The sequence below is a fragment of the Plectropomus leopardus genome, chromosome 8 (genome assembly GCF_026936395.1).
Source record: "Plectropomus leopardus strain MGB_pleo_1.0 chromosome 8, ASM2693639v1, whole genome shotgun sequence".
NCBI lineage: Eukaryota > Metazoa > Chordata > Actinopteri > Perciformes > Serranidae > Plectropomus > Plectropomus leopardus.
The window spans coordinates 33287119-33311017 of NC_142183.1; the positions used below are offsets into that span (position 1 = coordinate 33287119).

A 23899-nucleotide genomic window follows, 5' to 3' on the forward strand; every position below is an offset into this window, starting at 1 on the left:
TGATCCTTTAAAGGGAAGATTCACATTTTTTAGGCTTGTCTTAAAACAAATGCTGGCCATTAAGAAATCCTTTATGTGCTCTAAGTGTTTGTAAATGTCCATGTGCTTTCCTTCAGGATAAGATGAACTTCTGCTCGCTGCCTGTGAAGCTCTCACCAAAAAGCCTCCAGATGGAACTGAAAGAGCTGGTACAGAAGATCAACACACTTCAACATCAGTAATCGGCAGTGATCTGTCAATTTTCGGTTATACTCATTCTCAGTCATTTGACATTCTTTTCAGTATTTTCAAACAAAGCTAGTTACTGTAGCATCGCCATTTCACCGTTTATTAGGCATCATTCAGAATAATACTGGATGATTCCTTTAGTGGGTTTTCATTCGTAGAATTTTAAGAAAAACCCCAGTTTAAAAAAAAAAGGAAAAAACCAAAAACCCTTGGAAAGCTTTGACAGTGGTTACATGCAACTGATTTGCAATTTTTTGCCCTGTAATTTTTTTCTCAGGACAGACTTGAGTCAGTTGTTCAAATAGATCAGAATGAGATATGAACAGTTTGCAAATATATATATATATATATATATATATATATATATATATATATTCATTGTGCTAACATTTCTTTTGCATTTGATTACTAGCGTAAATAGGAGACTGATTTAAACCACTGCTTTGATAGTAATCACAATAATTGCCTTCATATTTATGCAACATACATCGTTTGGGAATGAATTGGACTGCTCTATAGAGTTCTGTGCCAGGAGAAAAAAAAAAAAACCCCCTAAATAATTAAAGGTCCAGTGTGTAGAATTTAGGGGGATATACTGGAAGAAATGGAATACAATATTCACACCTACGTTTTATGCATATAAGTTGTAGGGCTGTCAGTGTTACGCGTTAATGGTGAATTAAGTCAATACTTAATGCCTTAATCTAAAAACAAAAATTGCGTTAATCACCGGCAAACATTCCTGTAAGAATCAATTTTAGCGATGTAAAAATGGCATGGTCATTTCTTTGGAGTTCCTTGACCACTGACCTCAAGATATCAGGCACCCATGGGTCTCCCCTTGGTGGTAATCTCCATGGTAACACACTCTAAAATGGTAATCTCATGCAGTCTTCTTGAGGACATTTGATTCCTAATCAAGACAATCTGGTAAGAATTGCCTAACCCTGTCACAATATTCACATTGTTCACATTGTTTTGAAATGCAAAATAATGGAATTGATAGCATACAATTTAAAACTTTTTTTGCATGAAAATTTTTTTTAACTGTAACAAATCTGTGATTAATTGCAATTAAAAATGAATCTATTGACAGCCCTAAATAGTTAATATTCAGCTGAAAATAATAATCATTTTGTTTTTGTCACCTTAAAATACTGTTTATATCTCTATATGGAGCAGGCCCCCCTCCATGGAGTCCTCCATGTTGTTCTAAAGTAGCCCACAATGGACAAACCAAACACTGGCTAGATATATAGGGCTATCTGCAGCAGTTCTCCTACTTTCAGTAAGTTGCCATCTATAATTCTTAGTGTTAGATGTCACTAAATCCTACACACTAGATCTTTAAAACTAGCAAAACTCTGGTGGCCCTTCAGACCCAGTTGATAATTGATATTAGCGCTTCAAAGGAGAGACAAAGAAAATAGTCTGAGTCATGGTTATACCTGTACACAAGTGGACATTGAGTGAAATTAAACAAATAAATGAAATATCTGCAGTAACAGGTATTCAAGTAATAACTCAGCAACTCATCTCAAATCATTCAGCTGACATGCATCACATATTACTGTAACCCGCTATTTATTTTACCTGTGACTGAATAGTCACAGTTAAAATATTCACATACATACAAATCAATGATTGGGAACCAAAACTAAAAGTCAGATCAAACACTATATTTTATGTGCTGCATGACTAGCATTGAAAACTCTTTATATTGATGCCAAACATGAAATACGATGTATGTTTGCAAATGTACTGTTTTAAACCAATTATTTATTGTATTTATTTTTAATTTATCATTGTGTTAAGGATACATGTCAACTGATTTAACTATTCATTCATTATTTGTCTCCATATGGGTGTGGAAAAACAACAGTATGATAATAAATAACTCAGCTGAATACTGACTGAGCAGTAATGTTCACAGATTTATGTTAAACGATTCTACCACCATCCCACCCAAATGACCATGTCATCCTCCTGGGCTCTTATTTAACCTTATTTTTGTTTCTTTTTATGTTTTGTGAATCACCTTTTTAACTCTTACTTTGTGGCACTCCAATAAAATTATTATTGTCATTAATCCAGTGTTGGTTTGTTCTGATGATCACTTCTTACTCTAACATGTTTATGTTTATTAAGGAGCCTTTTATAGCCAATCACAATTTAGATTATTTTCAACATTTTGAGGGAAAAAATTTAGAAAACTTGGAGCATAAAAAGTTGTAGTTTTAGTTTTAGTTGTAGTCTTGGGATTAGGCAGCATTCGTATGTGTACATTTAAATGCAATTATTTGTGATAATAATGCAATGATAGGGATTATTTTGATAGCATGTACTGTGGGTGTGATGATGCATCTCTGTCACAGTGTTTTAAATTGCAAACATGGTTGGGTATTTTGCAATAAAAACAGATATTGTGACTCAAATATAGAATTGGAAAGTAAATTCTGCACTTTGATGTCAGTGGTTTGTGAAACTGCTGAAAGAGTTGGTAAAAGCCATTCTTTTATGTCGTAATAAATGACCAAACTGTGACTGAAACATCACAAAAAGTAAATCTTTAAACTTTCAAACTAGACTTTTGCGAGAAACCTACTAAAAACAAGAGCTGGATTATTCTTTAAAATGGTATAACCAGTGGAGTCTACTGCCCTCTATAGGCCAACACCACACTGTGCGTGTGTGTGTGTGTGTGTGTGTGTGTGTGTGTGTGTGTGAGAGAGAGAGAGAGAGAGAGAGAGAGAGAGAGAGAGTTGCACATGTACATGCAGTGTGTGAAAATATTGAGGAAGTAGCAGTAACACCACATAATAACAGAGACAATAACGGACACTATCAGCTTTCAGTTATGCAGCCGCCACCGCGAAAGGTAAGCTACTGTAGTTTTCATATTCGTAGTAAATATGAGTTTATATTCATGTACAGAGTGCTTACTGCACACTCACTTTTTGTGTCTTAACTGTTCAACTACTTTCATGTCTGTTCCTCTTGCCAGCAGTGCTGTGAAGTTAATGCTTTTTCTAATAACTCTTTAAAGAGCACATCAATCAAATATTAATACTAAGTGCATCACATGGTATGCTTCCAGTTAGAGATATGCGTTTATGTTGTATGTACATATGGCATTTGAAATACATACTTTTGGATAGTGGATGAATTTCCTGTGAAAGCATCTGTCTGCAAGTACTGATAATATATCAGGGTGTATTGTGTGAATGCCAACATGTACTGACTCTTCAAGGTATTTGTTAAAAGCACTAAATGAATGTGCTGTACAGACTTATTTAGTGCATATGAAGTATTTGAGACTTCTGACGTTACATCTTGTACTCTTGTGAGAGTTAGACTTAACATCGCTCTCTTAAGAGCAAATATTTTCTTTTTATCCTGCAGCACATAACTCATTATACAGTTTATGATTGGAAACATTTGCCATTAAGCTGCAAAGTATACATATGATTTTAATGGAGAAAAAGTTGGTTTTCTGCTTTGCTTTGTTATTGGTGACCAATAGGCCTTTCTCACAGCAGACATAGGAAAAGCACAGGTGTTACTAACAACGATAACGATGACTCTGTTCTATTTAAGCCAGCATGCAGGACACAGACCCTGACATCAGAGTAGCTGAATAGAATTTGGACATCATTAATTTCGTTCTTTACACCTGTGCTCTTCCTACTGTGACATGTTAAAATGTCTTTTTTGTGAAAAAGGCCTATTTCAGTAAGGTCGGGTAATTGTCAATGGCACAATTCACAACAGCATTACAAATTTTTTCAAAAACCTCAGATTTATTCAGCAGTGTCTTTGGGATTGTAGGACTGTTTCAAACGATATAATAGCTACTGCCACATGCTAAACAAGATATAATGAGTCTGCTAACTAGCCAACTTACTGCTAGCTAGTGATAAGCACCAGTCTGTAATGTAGCCAGGAAGTAAGCTAACTATTATTATAACTACATGCAAAGGTATAATATTTGCTACTATCTGCTTTGACAAAATTTTAGTTCTATTTAAATGTGTTGTTAATATGCTAACGTTTATGCAGTATGCTATCACAGCTAGAAATGGCTGAAAATTAACTTGCTTACAATTACAACATCTAGCAAAAATGGTGTCATGTTGACATTAGCAATCTTGAACTTCATATGTAGCCTATTAAAAGACTATTAGCATGACAGTCGTTCAATAATTATTTTATTCACATGTACAATACTATATATTGTGCTTTTCATAACACTTTTAAAAATTTTAAAGAGACATTCCTTACTGAGGATAAAAAAAACCTCACTCACTCACCCTTGCAAAATAGTGTCTGAAGGGAACTTGCTTTGGTGGAAAGGCAAGCATTGCCATTTAAAATGCCTAATCTTTCCAAAAGAAAACAGCATAAAAAGACATTCTATGGTGTAGGCCACTATGCAAGAGGTTGCAGTTGCTGCTGTCTCACACAAGGACAAAATGCTGTTTGAAGACAGCAAGACTAGTTTCAAATAACAGATTACCATACCATGGTAACACACAGGAAGAGGGACGCACACAATATGTGTCCACATTTAATGTAGTTATTTAAAAAAAAAAAAACAACAGCAAGATGACTGTGTTTCCACTGAGTCATGTTCTGTGACTTCTCCTCTGGCGATAACATTCCAAGAAGCATGATGATGGATGTTCAAAACATTAGCAGGTTTATTTCTATTGCAGCCACCACACTAGCCATCATTTTTTCCAATCCAAGGCGTCTTAGGCATGTTATGGAGCGATAGTGGATTGCATTATTGTAATATGTTCATTACTTTAATTTTGCAGCTGTTTGGGTGGAGCTCATTAGATTTACTTTATATATTGCTCGGTAGGTTCTAACCCCCCTCCACCTTAACTCATCATAATTTATTAATTGATTGCATGTTGTATTATTGATCTGAATCTGAAAGTAACTTCAGTTATTAACAAAATTTAATGCAGTAAAAACTGTAATGTTTCCCTCTGAAATGTAATTGAATATAAAGTGTCAGAAAATGGAAATACACAGGTAAAGTACAAGTATGCCTCAAAATTGTACTTAAGTGCCTTACTTGATAAATTTACTTTGTGTGTCTGTGTGTGTGCAGGTAAAGGAGAGCCAGCAGGTGAAACTGGTGTTCTCAGAGCAGCTCAGCAGATTGCAGAGCAAACAGCATCAGGACACTGAGCTGCTGGAGGAGATCAGGTACAGCACTCACCAGACTCACCAGAAATCTGCATGAAATCCTCCCACTGGATTCAAACACACCGAGGGTGATAGGAAGACAGATCAATACAGAAGCAGAGAACGAGTGCATGATAAATAACATGTCTGTTGATGTGTGTTGTGTGTTTTGTTATTCTGTGTTCCCCAAGGACGTTCAGTAAGCAGCGAGCAGCGATAGAGAAAGAGTATGCTCAGGTGAGTACAGGCGAGCTATTCTGGTCCACTATTAATCCTCTTACTGGAACCTCTCTGTTTTTTTTTACTGGAATTGCTACTCATTTATTGATTTGAGGTCCCATATCAGAACCTCAGCGCAGCGTTGTTGTTTGTTGCCTCGTTTAACTCTATGTGTACACTATGTTTCAGCACACATTTATGCTTTCCTGACTATTTTACCTCAGTTTCCATATTTTTAAAGTTCTCAGTAGATGTTCCAAGTTCCTGCCTCCTCAGGGAACCTCTGTAGAGAGATTTGTGTGTTTTCTGCACCACGGTGGAGAATTTGTCACATATGTGTGAGAACTTTTGAAAAAATGCGTGTGTGTTTGTGTCTCTATGTGTGCATCCTCATTTAAAGCCTTTTTGTACTAGAGTGTGGCACGAATGCAGAGCCATATTCTGGCTCAAAAATCAGTGTGAGGGTTTTCTACATGACAACTATGCACACTGTGTCTAGTGCAAATTATATGCGTTGTGATGTTCCATTAAAAAAATACATGAAAGATGTCCAACAAGTTTCCTCCTAAAAAGCATCTGTGTCCACTCAACACAACCAAAAAAACACATTCAAACAGAGAATGTCAAAGGGGATAACAGAGGAAGTATTTAGTACCTTTACTTAAGTAAAAGTACAATTACCACACTGTGAAAATACTTCAGTAAAAGTAAGTATAATCAGAAAAATGTTCTCAAAATATGAAAAATTACTGTACCAAATATAAAAAAAAGTCTGGAAAAATAACACACCCCAACACTATTGAAAACTATCTAAAAAACTTAAATGTTAACTTCAAATCTATTGAAAAAAGAAAATGTTTATTAAAATATTTTCTGATGCAACCAAATTCAGAAACACGAAAAAATACCCCAAAACTCCAAACTATTAAAAAAAAAGAAATTGGCTTAAATATGTATAAAATGATTGCCAAAACTCTCAATTCAGAAAAAACACCCAAAAAACTTTTTTTTAACGAGAATCAAAAGAGAAATGACTTAAATGTTTATCAGAATAGTTGCTAATTAATTTTCTGTCAGTCAGCTAATTGATTCATTGACAATGTCATCTGCACTTGTACAAACTATTGGGTTTCATTCATAACAAACATAATTTTTTATCCAATAACTATTAAAAAGGCTTTCAGATAATGTAGTGAAGTAAAAAGTATTATATTTCCCTCTGAAATGTAGTGGACTAAATGTGTGGGATGGAAAAAAAAAGATTCAAGTAAAGTACAGGTACCTGATATTTGTAATTGCAGTACTTGAATAAATGTAGTTAGTTACGTTCCACCAATGGCTAATGATAACCTCACACTGACGAACTAATCAGACCTCAAATTTGATGCCAATGCTAGCCGTGACTAGCCGTCATCCGTGACCATCATAAAACATTAGCAAGTGCAAAACAGCTATATCATTTTTTGTAAATCCCAGCTGATGCCGTAGGCCTACATAGCTTTAGACATTTCTGTAGTCTGGCAGTAAGCTAGCTATGACCTTGAGGTATGACATCAGTTGGAACAAAGAGTTTTATCGGTAAAAAAAATGTTAAACATTGAAAAAATATTTTTTCCACCACACTAATGTTCTGCAGTGGTGAGCAAGTGTTTATACGAACCCCAAAAAATCAGTTTCTATAAAGTTCTGCTCAAAATTTTCTGACAAACACATGTGCTTAAAATCCTTTATATTGACTTATGCCCACACATGGTGTCAGAGCCATGACACAAAATATGTAAAAAAAAAACTGGAAGGTAATTTCTATTTCTTAGTGTTTTTTTGCCTTTGTTGATCAGAACACCTACACGTGAAAGTGGGCGCCCAAACTGGAAGGTACAGGTCTACAGCCAAGCTAGTGCTTCTGTGAGGCTTTATGTCAGCACAGTTGCGCTTTAGCTAAATGCTAATTACCTGATGATGGTGTGCGGCCACAGACATGTCTAACATCATATTGAGGCACCAACAAGTCATGTTAGTGTTGTTTCTTGGGGTTTTGATGTGGCGTTACTGTGCATTTTCAGGCTCTTCAGAGGTTGGCTGTCCAGTACCAGAAAAGAGACTGGCAAAGAGGAAATACAGATGCTGTCACCTCTGGGTAACAACACACACACACACACACACACACAGTACACAGCCTTCTCACCAGGGGCCTCATTTATGAAGGTATATGCACAAAAGAAGGCGTATGCCACTTTCTAAGCAAACTTGTCAGGAAAATGTGCAGTCCTCAGCAGAAATTTTGACCCATGCCTATGCACAGAAACTGATGAGAGGACAAACTGCCATGCCGAAGGCAGAAGGATGAAACACGAAATTGATACCGTTGTGTAAAATAAATCAAAATATTACCTCTAATGTATCATATAAGAGTGTATTTGCAAAAACGGGTAAACATGAATGAAAAAAAACTTTTTAATTGATACTCCCCTGGAGTGCACACATGAAGACATGATTTAGGATACTAAATACGAGCAGAGATATCTGTTAATGTCAAAGAACCCCTCAGATATACCCTGTAATTATTAAACAATATTTGCATGTTATGAAATGTATTCTCAGAAATAATAAGGTGAACTATAGGATACATTACGTTTACGCTGTTGCTGTTTTCGATGCCTCAGTCTGGCAGATACAAGTGCATAGTTTAATGTATTGTTTTCATCTATTATATATTGTCTTTTATAATGTGATTATGTTTTATGGCTTTTAGTTTTTTTTATTTCTGTGTGTTAAATGTGTCTTATTTCATTGTAAAGCACTGGATAACTGTGTTTTGAAAGGTGCTATACAGATAAGTTTAGAATTAGATATTAATATTATCAAATTTTTGTTGCACAAAATTGCTTGTCAATTAGGGTATTTCCCACCTGAAGCTTTTCAGAAACAGTCATTGGATGGATGGATATAAAAAGGCATGTAATCACAATGCGTAAAGCCGCACAGTGGCTGATTTGGTACTGTGAGAGGATGAGGTGCGTAGGAGCGGATTTTCAGGGACCAGCAAGATCCACTGGCCCATGATGACGAGTGGCTTACAAGCTGTTTTCGACGTCCACAAGCTGTGCTCCTGGATCTCTGTGCTGCGCTGGGCCTAGCGTTATGTACCGCAGTCATCCAGTGCGTCTGGCACATCAGTGACCCCCTTCGACACCACACCACTTTGGAGGGATTCCCCGAGGATCCCTGCCACTTTCTCATCAAGGGGGATGGGGGTGGGGGGTGGGTGAGCTCTAGTGTCCCCTTTCCCCCACTCGTGACAGACACACTCTGCCTGTGAAAGGCAATGTGTTTTTTTTTTGGTCGCCACTTTAATATCAGACCCCTTCTTTTTATTTTTGGCCACGGTTTGACTCTCTAAGGTAACAGCATTTACACTATCAGGCACATGCTGCCACTCTGCTGTTTTTTTGACATTTGAAAAACCGGTGCTGCACATTTTGTGAAATTCTGTTTCTTTATTTTCTTGCCCTTTCTATCAGTATTGTCTTCATTGACAAATTTAGCAAATGCATTGTTCCCATTATTATATGTACAAATTATACAAACAGTATGAGCAGGAATATATCAAAGTGCGCATTGTGGCTATTTACATTGTAATATACTTGTAACGTAAAACTAAGTTGTGTCTCCTTACGTGTGTATTAGCATTATGTCTGTTATGATCAGTTTCACACATATCTAAAGCAAAATGCAGTGAATCCATTGGTATCTGTGTGTTCTTTCAGGAGTGTGTTTGGCGTGTGGCGGTCAGTGGTAGATGCCACAGCTCATTCTGCCGCATCACGACTAGCCGCTGCAGAGGAATATCGCCGACTAATTGGACACGCCTCCAGAAGTCTTCGCAATGCAAAGGACATCCGAGCTAAGAGAGTAAGAGAACTGCCCACAGTACACACACACACACACACACACACAGAGAGAGTGCTCAAATACAACGAACGTCCTTACAACACAGAGTAACTCATAAAGTGCTTTTTCATCATTCGTGTGTGTGTTAGGGCCTGGAGCAGCTGCAGAGGGTACAGGGGGAAGTGGTTGATGCTCTGCGGGAGCTGCACAGGATCAAGAAGAGCTATTACCAACTCAGTCATATTGCCAATGTTGCCAGAGAGAAAGCTGCGGATGCACAGAGCAGGTCTGTGTCTGTGTGTGTGTGTGTGTGTGTGTGTGTGTGTGTGTGTGTGTGTGTGTGTGACAGAAGCAAAACAAACAGACAATCAAAAAAATGTGATGCTAACCTATAAAAAAAAATCAGTGACTGTATTCAATAAGAGGCACAGTCATTTTTAATATACAAACACAATGTTAGCCAGTGTTGTCTGCTTGAAACATGTCTAGGAGGTCAATAGAGCTCAGGCCTTGAAGTAAAGTCTGTAAACATCTCTAAAAGGCCTGAGGCCTTTGAAAACATTCCTTTAGAGCCTCATTCCCACTGCACAAAAAACCTGCTAACACTCTAGCATCTGGCTTTTTTAATGCAATGGGAAGGCGTACCATCGGCAGTCACACCTGGGTCAAATGACTCTGCGGTAGACATGGGTTTTTATCGCCTAGGCCGATAATTTCAGCTCTTTAACTGGCGAGATGCCAAAAAGTGATCGTCTGCTGTATCACCCAGTATTCACGTCTTCAGCTGCTCTCACATGGATCAAACAATCATAGCAAGTAAATACTCATAACTTTATGTCCGTGGTAACAGCTTAGGTATGTCTTGGGGAAATTCTAATGTTTCTTGAAACCCAATTTTCACGTGTATGCGATTTATAGTTTGATAGGGCATGATATTTACGAGATTATAGACAATATATTGTTATTCTGGTTGTTTGTATGTGTTTAATATGTCTAAAATCTTGTTTACATTTGGAAAGTAGTCTATCATACTTTAGGGATGGGTAATGTAAAAATAAAGGTGTTACCTGCTATTATCCTTATAAGACTGCATTATATTACCTGATTTCATTCATAGTAATATATTTGACAGATTATAGCTCACCCAGTCCTTTTTTTACCTGTGTAAATACCTTTAAAGGTCTAATGCAACAAATACAATGCAGTTTTCAACTTGCTTTGGTTGTTTCTGCCACAAAATGACTAGATTTAATTCTTTGGGGTTGTTTTCTGACTAATTGTAATCACTCCGCTCATTTTTACCTGTGTACATACCTTTAAAGAGACAAATACAATGCATAAATTGCAATTTCTTACTTGCCAAAAAGGGATAGCAACTGCTGCAAATTACATTTAAAACATTAACTTTTTAACTGACTGCATTTGCATTTAGTGATATTGTGTGACTGCAAAACCAGTGGTCTGCCCTTATATTCTTTGTGACATTAATGCATCATTATAACGTGAGCTTTGCATCACGTTACCACTCAAAAACATGCAAGATAAGGTTCAACCAACATGGTTAATTAAGGGCTGTCACCTTTTTTTGTGACTTGGTTGAACTTATCCAAAGTTGACATTTTGGCCACTATGCACTAATACTCTTAAAAGTTTCTTGCCAAAAAATGAAGCCCTACAAGTATTAATCTTTAAAGTGATGAATTGTACCCATTGTGCAACACTGACAGATAAATTAAATGCTATCTCAGGCAAATGTAGTCCAAGGTTTATGTACAGAACAGTGTTTCAGATAATCTATAGCAACACCTTGTATGTCTTTTATTATTGTCTTTTTATGTCTTCTATGTCATGTGTTTTAACTGTGTTTTTCAGAGCCAGAAAGAGTGAACATGGAATTTTCCACTTTAAAACAGGACTACAAAAGATGACTGCTAAGGTATAATTTTAAATGAACTATGTTATAATGTACTGCGCATGCAGTTCCTAGAAATGAGCTACTGCCACAAACCACAAAAACTGTGCGGCACATTTTGTTGTCAAATTAGCTAGAAGCTTGAGGGGTAGAAAACCATCAAAACAAAGTGACAGAGAGCCACCAAATATTTTCAGCCTTTAACGCATTGCAAGCAGCAGCATATTTAACCAGCAGAAACAAAGCAGCGTTAGGATTCATTTTTCAGTAGTCTTTAGAGAAGTGTTCTTGTCCTTACTCTCTTTTAGCCCTGTTTTTGGTCTGTACCAACTTCTGACACAAATATCTGTCTCTTTAGTTGCTCAATTCACCACCATGTTCACGAGCTAGTTTCTTTGTCTGGAGGGCATTACAAAGTGACTTTCACAGATGCAAAATTGGTGGAGGGCAGATGCCTTGTGACTGTGACTAAAGTATATATAAGTATATATAAAGAAGTTTTTAAAAGGTATATTTATACCGTTGACCTGTGCCTCATAACTCTTTGCCAACTATTGCTCTTTTGTGGATCAGTTTAGGTGCAGGAGATAGAAGTTAATGATGCAACACAGCTAAAAATCTCTCAGTGTGATCAAAGGTCATCAATGCTGAGAAAGCTTATTATTGGTTAATTGTGCATCCATCCATCCATTTTCTTCTGCTTATCCGGAGTCGGGTCGCGGGGGCAGCAGCCTAAGCAGGGAAGCCCAGACTTCCCTCTCCCCGGCCACTTCGTCCAGCTCTTCTGGGGGAACCCCGAGGCGTTCCCAGGCCAGCTGTGAGACATAGTCTCTCCGGCGTGTCCTGGGTCTTCCCCGGGGCCTCCTACCAGTGGGACGTGCCCTGAACACCTCACCAGGGAGGCGTCCAGGAAGCGTCCTAATTAGATGCCTGAGCCACCTCATCTGGCTCTTCTCAACGCCGAGGAGCAGCGGCTCTACTCCGAGCTCCTCCCGGATGACTGAGCTTCTCACCCTATCTCTAAGGGAGAGCCCAGCCACCCTACGGAGGAAACTCATTTCGGCCGCTTGTACCCGCAATCTCGTTCTTTCGGTCACTACCCAAAGCTCGTGACCATAGGTGAGGGTAGGAACGAAGATCGACCGGTAAATCGAGAGCTTTGCCTTTCAGCTCAGCTCCCTCTTCACCACGACAGATCGGTGCAGAGTCCGCATTACTGCAGATGCTGCACCGATCTGCCTGTCGATCTCCCGCTCCATCCTTCCCTCACTCATGAACAAGACCCCGAGGTACTTAAACTCCTCCACTTGGGGCAGGACTTCGTCCCCGATCCGGAGGGGGTACGCCACCCTTTCCCGGCTTAGAACCATGGCCTCAGATTTGGAGGTGCTGATTCTCATCCCGGCTGCTTCACACTCGGCTGCGAACCGATCCAGTGAGAGCTGAAGGTCACGGCCTGATGAGGCCAACAGGACCACATCATCTGCAAAGAGCAGAAACCCAATCCTGAGGTCACCAAACCGGACCCCCTCAACACCCTGGCTGTGCCTAGAAATTCTGTCCATAAAAGTTAGCAGAATCGGTGACAAAGGGCAGCCCTGGCGGAGTCCAACCCTCACCGGAAACGAGTTCCACTTACTGCCGGCAATGTGGACCAAGCTCTGGCACCGGTCATACAGGGAATGGACAGCCCGTATCAGGGAGTCCAAAACCCCATATTCCCCACAGGACTCCCCGAGGGACACGGGTCCCGAGCTGGTCCACAGTTCCACGACCGGGGCGAAAACCGCATTGCTCCTTCTGAATCCGGGGTTTGACTATCCGGCGGACCCTCCTCTCTAGTACCCCCGAATAGATCTTACCAGGGAGGCTGAGGACTGTGATCCTCCTGCAGTTGGAACAAACCCTCCGGTCCCCCTTCTTAAAAAGAGGGACCACCACCCCAGTCTGCCAGTCCAAGGGCACTGCCCCCAGTGTCCATGCAATGCTGCAGAGTTGCGTCAGCCACGACAGCCCCACAACATCCAGGGCCTTGAGGAACTCCAGGCGGACCTCGTCCACCCCCGGGGCCCTGCCACTGAGGAGCTTTTTGACCACCTCGGTAACCTCAGCCCCAGAGATAGGGGAGCCCACCCCCGAGTCCCCAGGCCCTGCTTCCTCACCGGAAGGCGTGTCGGTGGGCTTGAGGAGGTCTTCGAAGTATTTCTTCCACCGATCCACAACGTCCCGAGTCGAGGTCAGTAGCGCCCTGTTCCCACCATATACAGTGTTGATGGAGCACCGCTTCCCCCTCCTGAGACGCCGGATGGTGGTCCAGAACCTCTTTGAAGCCGTCCGGAAGTCGTTCTCCATGGCCTCTCCGAACTCCTCCCAATGGTGCATATTCATGCAAAATAATTTCGCCTCCCTGAGGTGATCCTCACATCATGAAGTTTCTATCAGACAACCCATTATCAAATAATTTTAAAACAACTCTGAGACTTTAAGTGAATTTTAGTAGAATAAAGTTAAGTGCTGTAGACTTATAGATGTTTAGTGTCCGTAGTTTAGAGTAGTCTTATACTTCATGGATTTGTTACTTTTTTATGTTAAATTTTATCATGTTTATTGCATGTTTTACTTGAACTAAAAACTTAAATTGTGTGTGTGTGTGTGTGTGTGTGTGTGTGTGTGTGTGTGTGTGTGTGTGTTTGCAGCTCAACACCAGGTTAAAAGAGTGTGAAGACCGTTTGACTGAAGTTCGTAATGAGTATCTGCTGGCATTATCAGCAGTCAATGGCCATCATCAACACTACTATACGAATGACTTACCACATATTATGGAGGTAAAACACACAACATGACACATACAAACTAGAGAACAGGAAGCTAAAACCATCTGATAAAATACAAACCACATCATTTCCTGGCATGTTGTGGGCTGCTGGTTTCTTGAGTTTGCTCTGTAAAGCGCAAAGAACACACATCCAACTTTCCCTTTTCTCACTTCACAATCTGTACATTTGAGCAAAAATCTAATTGCTGGCATCATCTTTTCCTTCTTGATGTCAAAGTTTCCAAACAAAAATAAAAGCTCACAATCCATCCTCGTAAACAGCCCACTCCAGCCACTACATGCACATTAATATGTCATTTTAAAATGCTACATTTACCACTAGCATTCAAACTACTCCAGCATTTTCAAACCCCTAAAACAAAGATTTTAAAAAATTAAAATGTTACTGACCCTCTTTTAGATTAAAAACTCCTGGGTTTTGTTTCAGTCTTGTCAGCTAAAAATTGAGGTATTTGAAAAGGATAATGCAGACATTTACATTTGCTTCCCAATTTTGCCATATTAGTCATGACGTATCAAACCTAAACATTATAGTTATAGCTACATCCCTTTTGTGATTTATCTGTCTGGAGTTGTATGGATGCCATCTGAGTTGTATGGATGCCTTGTTAAAGGGACCTATAATCAGCAAAAATAACTAATAATAACAGGGGCTGTGGCTTAGCTGGTTAAAGTGCCTGTCTTGTAAACAGGAGATCCTGTTTTCAATCCCAGCAGTGCCTAGCTGTTACACAGATTATCTCTTCATGTTGAATCTCTCATAAAGATGTCAACAGCATCCCTGCTTACTAGACTGGGGGAAAAAAATTTTCCATGAACATAAATAAACAGTTTGTTTTTTTTGGTGTTACTCTTACTAGTAACAGGCGCTGTGGTTTAGTTGGTTTAAGTGCCTGTCTAATAAACAGGAGATCCTGGATTCAAATCCCAGCAGGGCCTGATTCATGTCTCCTCTTAATGGCTATTTCCCATCACAAGCATATGTGTTTTAAATGCAGCTGTAGCCCCATCACCCCCTGCTAATAGAGGTTTAACATAAACAATGGATGTGATGCTGCTTTGTCTTCCCACACTTATCCACAGCTTATGATAATTTCAATAGCAAATCATCAAGGAGATACAAGCTTGCACCACTAGTAGTAATTCAGCCTGGAGTTGTCAGATAAGGCACTGTTGGGATTTGAACCCAGGATCTCTTGTTTACAAGATAGGTGCTGTAACCAACTAAACCACCCTACCTGGGTGCCACCCTACTCAGCATGATGGTGATCTCTACCAAGGATCTCTACCAAGATTTTTCTCCAATAAAGTGACATTATTGCTTAGGATGGACATGTTTTAAAGAGAAATGTTGATAAAAAACAGCTGATTCAGAAACAGTTAGAGAGCATCGAAAACAATCAAAGTGATGTGATTCATATGCTGTGGATTTCACAGTCACCTGATCTCAACCTGAGATTAAAATCTATGTAGTTAGAATTTGGACCAGTGATCACTTACACATAAGCACTAAGGGAATATCTTTTAAGGAAGTACAGTGTCAGTGACATCTTCATGAGAGATGCATAGAGTAGATTCACAATGACAGACTTCAGTTAAGATAACTTATGTAACCATCAGGCACTGCTGGGATTTGAACCCAGGATCTCCTGTTTACGAGACAGACGCTTTAACCAGCTAAGCCACAGCACCTTCTTCTGTAATCAATCAGACACACAAAAAAAAACATGTTCATAGGATTCAGCTTAATGTTCATACAGTGACAAGGAAAGTCTAGAAAAATCCTGAACACAACAACTGAAAAGTGGTTTTAGTTCGTTTTTTGATTATTCTTACTACAGAGGTTCCTAATGTGCTGGTCTTGGTGAGTGCCTTGCTCAATTAAACTTTGGACAGAGACTCTAGTAGGAAGAAGAGGCGCTGTGGCTTAGTTGGTTAAAGCGCCTGTCTAGTAAACAGGAGATCCTGGGTTCAAATCCCAGCAGTGCCTCATCTGTTAACTCTAACTGGGATTCTCATCCTATTGCTGTGAAGTGTGTTTAAGTCAATCCATGTTTAACATCAGTTTGAACACATCTTCACCCTCAAACACCCAATATGGTTGTAATTACATCTCACTAGTCTCATAGAAAAACAACAAACAACATCAAATTCATGATTTTCATTTGGGGGAAATGCTTTCACATATCTAATACCGTTCTACTGAGGTCAAATGACAGTTCATCATATGTTGAGAAAGAATGTGAGGATACAAAGGAACATAACAGCCATAGTGAACATCAGAGCTCCAGTCACAGTTAATCACACTGATGTCACAGTGGCAAAACACTAAAGTTCCAGTCAAACAGGAACTGCTGGGATTTGAACCTAGAATCTCCTGTTTACTAGATAGGCACTTTAACCAACAAAGCCACAGCTCCATTAGCTTTGGGCACTTTCTAAAACAGATTAATGATCATAAAGGCAATAAAAGAATCTAAAAATCATGAACACAATGATTATTAGGTGGTTAATTTAAAAAAAAAAAAAGTCATACTGTAGAGATCCCTAAAATGTTGGTCTCGGTGAGTGCCTTGCTCAGTGAAACATTTGACAGAGACGGCTGTAAAAAGGAAGAGGTGCTGTGGCTTAGTTGGTTAAAGTGCCTGTCTAGTAAACAGGAGATCCTGGGTTCAAATCCCAGCAGTGCCTGATTTGTTAACTACATCTGGAATTATCATTTCTGCTGTTGTATATATCCATGATTGAGGTGATCCACATCTGACGTTAGTGTGAACAGATCACTACCCCAAACAGCCTCTGATCTCTGTTCTCTCACTAAAATGTATATGTAGGGATGCTTTACGGATGGGTATTTTTACCCATGCGGTGATCTGTGTTGTTGCTGCTCAGCTCAGGTTGTCCATCTGTTGATCTGTCGCACCGACGTGTCTATGTTTGAATGCTGCTGTTGACTGTGTGTTTTATACTGTCTTTACTGTTATGTGTGATTGGTCGACTGTAAACGGAATTGCCCTTTTGGGGTGAATAAGGTTGTCTTGATCTTGATCTTGATTGAACAACAACAAAAAATAAGTGTTAAAATTGCAAGACAAGCATTTTGGGAAAAAATTAATGAAAACAGTTTCATTTCCCTTATTACTTGCTGGGTATGTCAATTCATCACATGTTGATGATGAGTGTAAGAAACAAAAGAAGATAAGAGCCACATCTAATGTTACAGCTTAATTACGCATAAAAAAACATCAATATGATTCCAAATAATACAACATAAAGACAAGAAAAGTCTCTAAAACCCCTGCACATGACGGTTGGTAAGTGATTAATGTGTTTTTAACACTCATACTACAGAAATCTGCAGCATGTTGGTCTTGGTGAGTGCCTTGCTCAACGAACCATTGGACAGAGGCTGCAGAATGGAAAAGAGGTACTGAAGCTTAGTTGGTTAAAGCACCTGTTAAGTAAAGTGGAGATCTTGTGTTCAAATCCCAGCAGTTCCTCATCTGACACCTCTAAACTGACTTATCACTTTATCTCTGTGTAGTGTGTTTAAGCTAATCCATGTCTGACATCAGTTTGAACAGATCTTCACCCTGAAACACCTATTCGTCATTATTAGAGAACAACAAAAAACATCAGTTCATCACTTCATCATATGTTGTGAAAGAGTGTGAGAACACAAAAGAACATAACAGCCAAAGCTAACATCATAGCTGCAGTCACAGTTAGTCTCTGTTTGTAGGATGGCTCTATGGATGTCCGTTCAAGACAGGAATACGTAAACAACTATGATGAGTTATTGTTGATCATTCATCTACACCTGAAGAGGAGGATCAGGGCAGAAATCCCTTCACACTGATGTCACAGAGGCAAAACTAAAGCTCCAGTCATCAAATGAGGTACAGATGGGATTTGAACCTAGGATCTCCTGTTCACTAGACAGACATGTTAACCAACTAAGTCTCAGCACCTTAAAATAGCAGTGTGCTATAAAAAATTGCTTTCATCATTCAGATTAATGTTCACACAGAAACAAGAAAAGTCTCTAAGAATCTGAACGCAATGATCATAAGGTGTTGTTTTGGGTTGATTTTTTTTTTAATCTTGCCATAGCTATATATACTATTTTACTGCATGTTGGTCTTGGTGAGTGCCTTGCTCAATGAACCTTTGGACAGAGGCTGCAGCTTACAGAAGATGCACTGTGGCTTAGTTGGTTAAAGTGCCTGTCTAGTAAACAGGAGATTCTGGGTTCAAATCCCAGCAGTGCCTCATGTGACAACTCTAGTCTGAGTTATCTCTTTGCCTATGTGTTGTCATGTTTGAGGTGACCCATATGTGATGTAATCAGATATCTACCCTGAAACACCTAACATGTTTGTAAAGATGTTGCACACATCTTGCACATTGGAACAACAACAAAAACCATCAAGTTTGTGAGGGAAGAAGCTAAAGAGAAAGCAGTGCAAGATTTTCTCTACCCGCTTTGCTGCTGAGGTCAGATGAGATTTCATCATACATTCAGGATAAGCGTTACAAGCACAGCTTATGGTGCAGGTCCATGAGGACTTATTGCTGGTATTTTTGTGGAGAGAGCAAGGCATGATGGGCCACAGCTGTTTTTGTATTGTGACTGTGGATGTGAAGAGGAGATCCACTTGAGACACTTCTGGGATTTGAACCCAGGACTCCTGTTTACAAGACAGCAACTTTAACTGACTAAATCACAGTGCCACACTCCTCCAGTGTGAAGAAAACATGAATTGATCTGACTAGGGTGTGAAATCATTTTGTACATTTTAGTCACAATAGTTGTGTGGACCTACAGATGTCTGTTTCATGCTGAAATATTTTAACACCTACTGGATGAATTGAGATAAAATGTGTTTCAGAACAGAGGAAAATATGATATACACTTTTTTGTGATAGAGATGATCTCTGTGCAGCACTGCTGGGATGTGAACTCAGGATCTCCTGTTTCCCAGAAAGGCACTCTAAGTAGATAAGAAGAGGTGCTGTGGCTTAGCTGGTTAAAGGAGCTCCTGGGTTCAAATCCCAGCAGCGCCTTCTTCCAATGCTTGAGTTAACACTTTGCCTCTGTCAGATTATACACGGTCATATTTGAAGTGGCTTAAGTCTGAAATCCTGTAATATATCTAGTAATATCACACACATGTGTATTGGAACACAACAAAAAAATCATATTTGAGGGTTGAGACACATTTGCTTGTAATATTAAAGTAGCCACGGGGAGAAAACTTGATTTAGACACCAATGGGATTTGAACCCAGGATCACCTGTTTACAATACAAGCTCTTTAACCAACTAAACCAAAGCACCTTTTATGGTACAGACTCAGACACACCAAAAAAAGATGTTCATGATTACAATTATAATCATAAAGACAAGAAATGTCTCTAAAAACCCTGAACAAAACCATTGTTAAGTGGTTATTTTTTTAATATTCTCACTGTCGAGATCTGAAGCATGTTGGTCCTATAGGAAGGAGCAGGCACTGTGGCTTAGTTGGTTAAAGCGCCTGTCTAGTAAACAGGAGATCCTGGGTTCAAATCCCAGCAGTGCCTCATGTGATAACTGTGACCTGTATTATCACTTTGCCTTTGTTACATGTATCTATGTTGAGTTGACCCATACCTGACATCACTTTAGACAGTCTGTCCTCTGAAACACCTTATATCTATCTAATAATCTGACAAACACACATGCTTGTTGGAAAAACAACAACAACAAAAAAAACTGTCAAATTTGCACAACAGAAATTTGGACAACAAATGAATGACAGCGTGATACAAGCTGTCATCTCCCTGATGATTCGCTGCTGAGATCAGATAATAACTCATCATATGTTTATGATGGGTGTTATAGGAGCATAACAGACATAGCTGATGTTGCAGCTATTGCTGTTAGTTCTGTGGAGAGAGAGACAGGAGTGACTGGACAGCAGACCCTGTCCAGTCACTAACTGGACCCTTAGTTTGCCATGTATAGTGTGCTGTGTTTACTGTACTTGATATGACCTTGCAAGCAATAGGGAGTATGCATGATGCACTGAGGATTTAAGATGGGGAATAGCTGGTTATGGTAGGGGCCCAACAGCAGATTTACCTTGGGGCCTCCACTGTGTTTTTACAGTCAGACAGTATTGGATAAAGGCTGTAATGTAAAAAAATAATGGTTAAAAAAGGATGAAATAATGAAAACTGTCTGCTGTTCTCTTTTTCCCTCATCAGCAAATGGACGGTGATGTTTACAATGACTTGAGGAGCCATTTCACTCTGCTGTGTGGGACAGAGATGGATACTTGTCTGGCTACACACAAACAGTACAGCACCATATGGGAGAGTGTTGCCAAGGTACATGGGTGTTTGTGTATACTGCGTCTGCATCTGTGTGGTGCTTCTCAGGGATGATGTTTATTTGTTGGCCGATGCTTACAGGTTTCCCTTGTCAAAAAGCCTATGTGATTTTTTCAGTTTTCACTTTTGATTATTGCAGAAAATAAGCTCTGTGACAAACAAATGTCTATGATACTCTTCACAAATGGACACCACTTTTAGGAGTTTTGAAGCCTAGATTAATCAATCAATCAAACTCTATTTATATAGCACTTTTCATCCAAACAAACTGTGGCACAAAGTGCTTCACACACACACACACAAGCACACAAACAAATGAAAACAAAATGTAAATAAAAACAAGATTCTGAAGATTTTGTTATTAAAAAAAAATAATAATAGGAGTACTCATGAAAACCACCAGAGGCAGGATAAACCTGTAGTAGTAAGTAAGTAAGATAAATTTAAAAAAAAAAATGATACTAGTAATAATAAAAGATAGAAAAGTAAAGTACTCAAACTGTCAGGATAACAGCACAAAGTAAAATAATAAATATGGTAAAAAACATAAAATCATATAGGAAGCAGTAAAACTATGAGAGAGACTAAAATGTAGAAATAAGTAGATGAGTCAATAGATAAATAAAGTTCAATTAAAAGCCAAACTAAAACGGTAGGTCTTGAGGTCAAACTACACTATGATCTCAGACTTAATGTTGCCACCATAATGAGGCTGGAAAGCTGATTTCAAACTTGAAAAATGCCTTGTTTAAGAAGCATTAATGTTTCAAAGTTCACAGTGGGGTATTTACAGACATATTTGATGTTGTAGAAAAAAAACTGAAAGTCTCTTCAGCTTGTGTTAACCAGTGACCTTATTTCACACTTCACCATAAACCCATTCATAAAAAACATTGTGGCTCATGCAAGAAACAATTTATAAACACAGTTTCCTCTAATTTTTGATTTTGGGGATTTCTTACTTTTGATAAGGTAAGAGTAAATTTCACGAGTGGTCAAGACTACCCTTACCAAGATAAGAGAAAAACATCTCAATTTCACAGTCCATTAATTGTTGTCCATGGCAAGGAAAATAAGTTTTATATTTGAGGAACACTTAAAAATGCATGAATATTGTTTAATCTAATATAGATGAGGTAGTTATAGATGAGTAATTATAATGACTGGAGTACTACATTTCAGGGCTAAAGAAAAATACTTTACCCAGAGCATTGAGCCCAACAGGTACTGTAATTTCAGTTACTGTGTGTAATCAAGTACATTTACTCAAGTACTGTACTTAAGTACAAATTTGAGGACTTTTACATTAATTAAATATTTTAATCTCATGCCATTTTCCACTTCTATTCCACTACACTTCAGCGCGAAATGTTGTACTTCTTACTCCACTACTGTTATTAGATAACTATGTTACAAACAAACCATATAAAAGTATACAAGTGCTGCTAAGACAATTAGACGAGAAATTGGCAACTATTTTTATTATTGTATGTCATTTTTCCAGCTTCTCATATTGTACTGTATGTATGAGGACTTGTTGCTTTTTCTCTAAAGTTTTTCATTATTCAGATTTATTAGATTTTTATAAACCTTTGTGCACCTGTACTTTTACTTTTAATACTTCAAAGCATCTCCCTGAAATCACATTTAGTTTCTTTAAGTTTATTTGACAGTTTGTCAATTTTACTACTGCAGATGTTCTTCTTCATACAACCCTTTTTGTGTCATCTCCAGTCTTGTCAGAGTCTTTGCACACGGCACAACACCTGCCCTTATATAGTGTTCAGTGTTTACCTGCAGCTCACCTGCTCAGAGCAGGTTTGGATGCTTCGGAGCGTTTGGTGCATCTGGACTTCTCTTAGGCTTTCTTTTACCAGAAAATTAAGAGAAAATATGTTAGAAGTTTAAGAGAATGTTGCTGCATGAGGCCCATTGACTTTCAGGCGAGGGAACTGGCAGTGCTAAATGTTACCTGATGTCTAGGTCTGAGGACTCAGTCGTGGGGCCCTCTACACTTCTTAGCTTATCAAAACCACCAGTTTCAATAACCAAACAGCCAACAGCCAGACTGGAGGCTCTCAATTCAAAGGTATTTTTCAATGTCCAAAGTTTTAGCTGACTGTCTGAGTTTGAAGTCTCCCACAGCGGCTCCTGAGAATCCAGACATAAGACATTTCTCACCTTGTCTCTTGAAAACAAGTGGGTGGGTGCAGAGACTTTACAGAGAGGTTGGCAGACGGGGAGAAATGTGCAATGAAGACACAAGTAAACACACAGAGGAAAAAGGTCAAATAAGACCATGTTTAAAAGTAAGGACAAAGAGAGATTCAAGAAGATAGTAACAAAGATACATTTTTTTGAATTTTCATGGAAAAGTTAAGAAGCTTACTGGTACAACTAGGTTTAAGTTTTACAACAAAAAAAGGTTTCAGATGGAAATTCAACACATACACAACATGTCTGAACCAATGTAGCAACTGAGTGAAATCTGAGGTCAGTTAATTTGTTCTCTTCAAAAAGTGAGTGGGCAGAAAACATTTTAATACCTGCACCCTAGTGATAAAGTGCATTTTTAGCTTAAACTATCCTGAATCAGCACTCATGAAGGTGAATGGAGGTGCAGACGTTTCCTCTATTTTCAGAGCAGATATTTCTAAAGCTGTTGTCCTGAAAAGGATAGGGTAAGAGGAATTGTTTAGTTTGCTCCAGATTAACATTGATTGGTTGCTATGTTGTCAGGTGACCAGAGAGAAAAATGTTGTGCAGTTTCTTCAGGAATCTGTCTCCTTCAGCAAAATCCCCGAATTCACCTTCCAGCCAGCTCCACGTGACAAGGTGTGTTTGCATGTTTATTTGTGTGTGTGTGTGTGTGTGTGTGTGTGTGTGTGTGTGTGTGTGTGTGTGTGTGTGTGTGTGAACTTTGGCAGTGCAGAGGCTAGTTTAAGATAACTGCCTTCATCAGGATGGAAATTCTTAAAAGACACTAATTTCCCTGCATTTTATGGATAAAAAAAATATTTTTAGTAACAAAAAGTAAAGGAACATTTCAGAAGATTGTTCATCATTAAATCCAAGCAATAAATAGGCTGTATGTGTGTTTAAAATATGTGTGTGTATACGTTTAATAATCCATAAATAAATGCATATATACATACATAATTATTAATATTAGTAATACACTGAAAAGATAACCCTAAATATGATCATTAGCAGACTATTAGTATTATTATTATTTAT

General features: G+C 38.7%; 1 protein-coding gene and 5 non-coding genes across 8 annotated transcripts in view; 5 read left to right on the plus strand and 1 right to left on the minus strand.

Moving 5' to 3' along the window:
• The first annotated feature begins 3001 nt into the window (after positions 1-3001).
• The window catches only part of LOC121948552 (F-BAR and double SH3 domains protein 1-like), a 28674-nt gene continuing 7776 nt past the window's right edge, over positions 3002-23899 (plus strand). For 2 of the 3 annotated variants that reach the window (XR_015777312.1, XM_042493970.2), the window contains exons 1-10: positions 3002-3106; positions 5351-5448; positions 5619-5664; positions 7710-7783; positions 9414-9558; positions 9687-9823; positions 11410-11473; positions 14146-14274; positions 20537-20659; positions 23402-23497. Coding sequence is in view for 2 of the 3 variants with exons in the window: in XM_042493970.2 (XP_042349904.2) it covers positions 3086-3106; positions 5351-5448; positions 5619-5664; positions 7710-7783; positions 9414-9558; positions 9687-9823; positions 11410-11473; positions 14146-14274; positions 20537-20659; positions 23402-23497 (933 nt within the window). In the remaining variant the exon portion in view is untranslated. The remainder of the gene's footprint in view (positions 3107-5350; positions 5449-5618; positions 5665-7709; positions 7784-9413; positions 9559-9686; positions 9824-11409; positions 11474-14145; positions 14275-20536; positions 20660-23401; positions 23498-23899) is intronic. The other variant, XM_088081393.1, reaches the window with a different exon arrangement.
• On the minus strand, positions 15904-15977 carry trnat-cgu (transfer RNA threonine (anticodon CGU)). Its single transcript has one exon. It is a non-coding gene; the product is annotated as a tRNA-Thr (tRNA).
• Positions 16202-16275, plus strand: trnat-agu (transfer RNA threonine (anticodon AGU)). Its single transcript has one exon. It is a non-coding gene; the product is annotated as a tRNA-Thr (tRNA).
• Positions 16903-16976, plus strand: trnat-agu (transfer RNA threonine (anticodon AGU)). The gene has a single exon. It is a non-coding gene; the product is annotated as a tRNA-Thr (tRNA).
• On the plus strand, positions 18484-18557 carry trnat-agu (transfer RNA threonine (anticodon AGU)). The gene has a single exon. It is a non-coding gene; the product is annotated as a tRNA-Thr (tRNA).
• Positions 19797-19870, plus strand: trnat-agu (transfer RNA threonine (anticodon AGU)). Its single transcript has one exon. It is a non-coding gene; the product is annotated as a tRNA-Thr (tRNA).